We start from the raw sequence: 6,354 nt of genomic DNA, 5'->3' as shown, positions 1-6,354 counted from the left end.
CCACGGAGCATCCCGGCCTGGGCCTCCGGGCCTCTGGACCGACGGCTTCAGGATCGGCTGAGGTCAGACTCGGGGTGCTGGCTCCAGCGGGGTGCTAGGTTGGCGGGCTGGAGTCCAAGTCATTGTTGATTAAAAAGACAGGGGCCTCCTTTGCCGCCCTGGCTGGCACCCAGCCCTGGGACGGACGAGGGGGGATGTGGTGCCGGATGAGTGGCCGGCCGGCCAGGTGCCTGTGGAACAGACTCGGGCGCAGGGGCTCCCAAAACAGGGAGAGGCCCAGACGCAGCACCTGGGCCCGCGTTCCCACGGGGCCACACGACCAGCAGCTGCGGGTATTCTCAGACGAGATCCCCGCTAGCTGCTCCCCGACCCCACCCTGGGCCCAGGGTGGCTGCCAGCCCGGCCCGGCCCCTGTGCCCCGTCCAGCCAGGCTCCAGGGCCGCCCGCGTTTGCCATCACAGAGCCACTTCTGGTGCAGGATCGGGAGGCCGGGCTTTCGTCCCTCCTCTGTCCCTACGTCGCTGTGTGATGTGGGGGCCGGCGCTCCTCGCCCTGACCTCCCTGCTGGCCATCGGCGCCTCCCCTCCAACCCCCAACCCCCGGTTCTCTGCCCACCAGACCCTGCACCGGGCGGGCCAGGTGGCCCAGCCGCAGCCGAGTGGGAAAATGTCACCTTGCGAAGCGGCTGCTTCCCTTGCCGGCGTTTTAATTAAAGCCTCTTCGTGGATATTTATTCAGGGGAGCTGGCGAGGAATAATGGAGCCAACAGAATCGGAGAGAATTAGTTTCTGCCGTAAAATTCATGTGTGCTGGTAACGCGGGCCGAGGCTGGGAGCAAACGCCATTGGGCTTCGGAGGGAATAGAGATCTTACAGAGGAAGCACGTGCGGGGTTCGGTCCGTCCTGTGCGGTCCGGCCTGCTGGCCTGCCCACCGCAGCCCCAGGCAGCTGCCCCGGGGGCTGAAGACCAGCCCTGTTTACATCCAGCTCCTCACCCCACCCCCCATGGCTTTTGTGTCCCTCAAGGCGGATGTACCCCAGGGCTCTCCTGGTTAGGCCAGCAGTGGGCTCCACGGAGGCTGCTCAGTGTGCGGGTCCCGGCCTCAGCCTCCCTGTCCGGCGCTCGGCAGAGCCGGGTCTGGCCACGCAAAGGCGGGAATGATGCCCGAGGCCCGAGGCCGGGGAGGCAGGGCCCCCGTGTTATTACTGCCTCGCACATTTCCGTTACTTTAATGCAATGAGTGACTCATCTGCCCACCTGGAGATGTAATTTGTGAAATGCTTGAAAAAATATGCATCTCCACTAACTTCAGCACGGGTAATCATGCCCCATGGCCTGGCCGCCTCCCCCGTGTCCAGCAGAGGGGGCCCTTGCTCCTGCCCTCGCCAGGGAGCGACGGTGGGGCCGTCTGAAGGTGGAGGGGGGGCAGGGGCAGGTGGGGACCGGCTGTGTTCCCTGGTGCCACCCTCCCACCTCCTGAGGCCCGGGGACTGCAGGCAGACGTGGCTGCGTGGGATCCTGGGCCCAGGCAGTCTGTGCCACACCGCCCCCCGGGACCTCTCTCCCTGAGACCCCCTTCCTGGGAGATTCGGCTCCTGCTGGGTGGGAGGCGGGCTCAGTGGGGCGTGGAGGGGCGGAGGGTCCTGGCCTCCAGACTCTGCGTGCAGCCCGGCTCCGGAGGGAAGCGTTCGGGGACGTGAGGCAGGAGGATCAGGCTGAGCCGCGGAGGAGGGAAGCCGCGAGACATGCACGTGGCAAAGGCAAGTTCTGAATCATTCCCATCACGGTCCACGGTGCCACTGCTTTGTCCCTAAGCTGGGGTCTCCCTACGGCCGAGAGAATAGCTGCGCTCGAGCCGCCTGGCCACTCCGTGGTGGACAAAGGCCACTCACTCCATGCGGTTGACTTTCTCATCCCACAGGGTACAAGGTGGGGTGGGGAGGGGAGGCGAGTCTCTCAGAAGCTTTCCCAGGACAGACCTAAGCAGAGAGGCCAAGCCCTCGAACTCACACACCACCTACAGGAAGCCTCCCCGGATTGCCTCACTGGACAGGGGCCATCCCTGCTTGGGACCCCCTGACACAGACGGCTCTGCCCCGGTGCTCCCCGGGTGCCCTGACGCTCCCGAGCTGGGTCCGTGGCCACCGTTGCTGGTTGCGCTCATGGCAGCCATGTGACCGGCTGGTGAGAGGTTGGCACGCGCCCGATAACCACCCACGCTGGCCGCCGTGGGGAGGAGCCGGCATCTCCTGCCAGCGGTGAGGCCCAGCCGTGTCCTTTATGAAACCCTTTCCTCGTTCAGAGGCTCAGAGAGCCTCGCCCTCTCTCCTCTGGGCGACATCCGCCAGATTTATTTCTCTTTCACGGCGGTCCTCCGGTCACATCGGAGCAGAGGGAAGAGCGGACGGTTGCTGTAAGGTGGTCGTTTCCGGGTGCTTGTGGGTCTGGGGAGGTGGGAAGCCCAGGGCACTGCGCCTGGCCCTGCCATGCCATTGCCACCAGCTCTGTCACCACCGAGGGCTCGGGTCAGAGTGAGCGCCTTTACCTCGTCCAGAGCCCCCTCTGCTCGGGGTGTACAGTTGCCATGGCGACACCCCAGGACGCTCCCAGCAGCCACAGCCTCTCCAGGCCGGCACCCCCATGGCCTCGGCTGTCTTTCTCGCGTTGGTCATTGCAATACGGAGAGCCAGCCCTCCGCGTGGGCACCAGGCAGTGTGCGCCACATGGAGCTGGCTCTCCGGGGCCAGGCGCCTCTCCTGCAGCGCAGCCCCCAGGCTAGTGAGGGGGTCACACGCCGACACACCGCAGATACGGTCCCCTGCAGAGGGGACCCTCCAGCCAACATACCCGCCGCTCCCTGTATTCTTCTGCGGCCGACCCGGCCCCCCTCTGCGCTTCCCTGTTAAAGGGCTTGTCTGGAAGGGCCTCTGCTTTGTTTAATTTCTCTTTATCCCCTGCCCCTCCCCCCTAAATGGCTCCAGCAATAAAGTGCTCAGGAGAAATGGGTCAGCATTCAGATGAATGAGGAGCCAGATTTACCGACGCGACTAAGAAGGGGCGGTCCCCTGAGCTGGCGCTGCTGCGCGAATCCAGCCCGTGTTGGATATCACAATCTCTTGACACAAATATCACTCTCTTGACAAATGAGATGTGAACCGATGAGTTTTTGCACATAAACTTCCCGTGCAGAAGATGTGTCTGGCGCGTTGGGCAGAGGGACGCAGAAAGGGGTCTGGCCAACAGTAAGGCAGGAGACAGCAAGAGAGCTGGGGGGGGGGGGGTGCCCAACGCGTCACGGGGCCCACAAGTTACCAAATCATGAGGATGCATGAGCAAATGACCCGAACTGAAGGGGATGTGGGGGATCCCCCGCACGCACACCCCCCCAATCCCGGGACCTTTTTCCAGTCCAGGATGGCAGCCTGGGCTCAGCTCCACACCCACCAGGCATCATCCCGGGGCTCTGCCAGCGCCCCGTCCCCTCTCTGCACACACTTTACCGGGGCGCACACCTCCCCGGGGCGCACACTTACCGGAGCCATGCCTCTGGCGCAGAACCACCTGGCCGGGTGGCGAAGCTGATGAAGCAGCGGTTGCAGCGGCGACACTGGTGGTGGCTGCGTGGGTCGCGGAAGTGGCGGCCTCGGGGACTCCGGGACCGGGGGACGCAGGAGGGCTTCCCGGAGGAGGCGGGCTCTTGTGACTTCGGCCCGGCTGGGCTGTGGGGCGGCCTGCGGTGCCGGCGATGCCCACGTGGTTGGCGCTGGAGGCGTGGCGCCGGGGCCCGCCGCTCTGGATGTGGGACACGGCCTCCGCGGCCTGCATGCGGGGCGGCGCGAAGCGGGACAGCACGCGCAGCAGGGCCCGGGCCGCGTGCTCCTGCGTGTCCTCGGCGCCGTAGTCCGCCACGCGGCACTCGTACACGCCCTCGTCCTGCCGCCGCACGGCCGACAGCCGCAGCCGGTGCGAGATGTCATTGCCCTGGACACGCACGGTCTGCAGGAGAGGGGCTGGGTCAGGGCAGGGAGGGGCGTTGGCGCTTCACCCCCCAACCCTCCCTCCCCCCCTCCCCCATCCACATGGGGCTCCCAACTCTGACTGTGCCCGGTGACCCTGCCCATGGCATTGTGTCCGGTTCCCCGTCATCGTCACGGAACCCGGGCTGGGCACTAGGCAGTGTGGGCTCTGAGGCCCCGCCTTCCTCCGCCTCCACATCTCACACTAACACTTCTTTATTCTTTATTATTTAAAAAAATATTTTTTATTGATTTCAGGAGGAAACGAGAGGGAGAGACAGAAACATCAGTGATGAGAGAATCACGAATCAGCTGCCTCCTGCACGCCCCCACTGGGGACTGAGCCTGCAACCCCGGCCTGTGCCCTGACCGGAATCAAGCCCGGGACCCTTCAGTCGGCAGGACAATGCTCTATCCACTGAGCCAAACCGGCTAGGGTGCCAGTACCATTTCTTTATCTGGAATCTGGAGCCTGAGCGGTATCCCCTGCCCTCGGAGGACACATGTATACCTGCCGCATCCCCTGGCCCTACAGAGCTCACCCTCCACCCTCCCAAGCAGGCAGGCCGGGCTGCGGCCTGGAGGGGACCTGGGGAAGCACTGGGTTTGCAATCCTCACCGTGCACCCAGGGAGCCCTCACCTCTGAACCCAGAGCGGGAGGAGGCCCTGCTAGTCTCCAGGCCTGAGACTTGCACATTCCCGCTGGGAAAGCTTGGCCGCATCTCCTGCCTGAGTCACACACCCCAGGACCCCGGCTCCTGCAAGCCTGGCAAGATGGCCCCCCCACCCCCATTCCCAACACCTTGCGCTGGGACCCAGGCGGGGGAGAGGGTTTCGTGTGGGGCGGGGGTGGGGCCCACCAGGCAGAGCCAGGGTTCGGCCAGGGTTTGGAGCAGCCGTTCCCCCCACCCCCGGCCCCCCCAGTTGCTGGGAGAAATGCCAGCAGAGGAGACGCAGGCCTCCGCGCAGGGCCTGAGCTCGCGCCATGGATGAAGGAGAGGTTTACAGGTGAGCGTACAGAGGAGGAAGGACACGCGAGCCTGGGACCCTCTGTATACAAAAGAGAAACCGATCCCGCTCCTGGCGACAGATGGCGCCCGGACTCGATGCGGGGTTGCAAGGAAGTCCCCACCTCGCGCGCCGCTAAGCCTTTCTAACGGGGAGGAAGGTGCGGGGCACGAGGCGGCCAGAAGGGGTCCCCCGCGGCCCGCGCTGGGCTCCACACTTACGCTGATTTTAGTCGCATCCTTATTTGTTACCTAAAATGCAAAGAGCAAGAGAGGGAGACATTAGGCTCCTGGCCTCCAGGTTGGGGGTCTCAGATGTGCCTCCGGCCAGGGGACCCTCCGCAGGTGGGCTGAGCGCAGGAGGCGGTGGGATTCCCAGCGGGGCTCCCGGAAGGACGCGGGGCTGCAGCCAGGGCCGCCCAGCACACCTGCCAGCCAGAGGGGAGGCTGGGATGCCACCAGGTGAGAAGGGAGGTGCGTCTCCACTCCAGGGAGCTCCCCGTCAGTCCGTGTTTTTCTAAACTTTGCCTAAAACTGGATGGAAGGGCCGGGTATCTGGAGAGGACCCAGAGGGAGGCACGAGCAGTGACCGGGTGGGACTCTGGGTAGAGGGGAGGTGTGTGTGTCTGTGTGCGTGTCTGTGTGTGTGAGCGTGGGGCGCACTCCTGCGTGTGCTGGGTATACATGATCCTATGAGGGTTGGAGGTGGCCCGGGGGGTTTCCCTGGACACGGTGCTCTGCTGGCCGCTGGAACCCAGGCCCAGGGGAGCTGAGCTGTTTGGCCCAGTGCCTCCGGGGCCGCAGAGTGTCTGAGGGCAAGGCGAGCTGGGAGGACCACATGTCTTCCTTCACCAGCAGCACCCGCCAGACCTGGGCCCGCAGGCAGACTGGATGGGGGGGCTTTTTAGAGGCTGAGTGTGGCCTTCGGGAGGTCTCAGGAGAAGGGACGAGTGACCAGGATTTGGGGGTACCTGTTGAGGCTGCCGTGGGGATGGGAGGGTGGGGATGGGTTGCCGCGGGCCGGGCAGCTGGTTACCTTGCTCCGGGCGCCGGGCGCGCTCAGCGCCAGCTCGTGCAGCAGCTCGCGGGGCGGCGCCCGCAGGTGCCACCACTGGATCTCCAGCGAGAACGCGGGGGCGCCGCTGGCCCGGAACGCGCAGGGCATCTCGATGTCGTCTCCCTCCCGCACGGTCACATCTTTGGGGACTTCGGTGAACGTCGCTGGGGGCGGGGAAGAGACGGGCGTGACCCAGTGCGGGGCGGGGGCCTCTGCTTCCCACCCGCGGCTCCACACGCGGTCCGGGCACCAGCAAAGTTCGCCCGAGCAGT

The 6,354-nt window shown here is 65.2% G+C and overlaps 1 protein-coding gene across 1 annotated transcript in view; it reads right to left on the bottom strand.

The window, feature by feature from the left end:
• VSTM2B (V-set and transmembrane domain containing 2B) overlaps positions 1–6,354 on the bottom strand; it is a 13,472-nt gene that overhangs the window by 5,079 nt on the left and 2,039 nt on the right. Inside the window, exons 2-4 of the mRNA XM_014449540.2 lie at positions 6,062–6,246; positions 5,248–5,277; positions 3,535–3,997 (exon numbers count right to left, since the gene is read on the bottom strand). Of these exons, the coding sequence (XP_014305026.2) occupies positions 3,535–3,997; positions 5,248–5,277; positions 6,062–6,246 (678 nt within the window). The remainder of the gene's footprint in view (positions 1–3,534; positions 3,998–5,247; positions 5,278–6,061; positions 6,247–6,354) is intronic.

This window comes from Myotis lucifugus, unplaced genomic scaffold, assembly GCF_000147115.1.
Source record: "Myotis lucifugus unplaced genomic scaffold, Myoluc2.0 scaffold_1242, whole genome shotgun sequence".
Lineage (NCBI taxonomy): Eukaryota > Metazoa > Chordata > Mammalia > Chiroptera > Vespertilionidae > Myotis > Myotis lucifugus.
The sequence above is the reverse complement of the archived record's forward strand: the minus strand, read 5'-3'. Positions and strand labels throughout refer to the sequence as shown.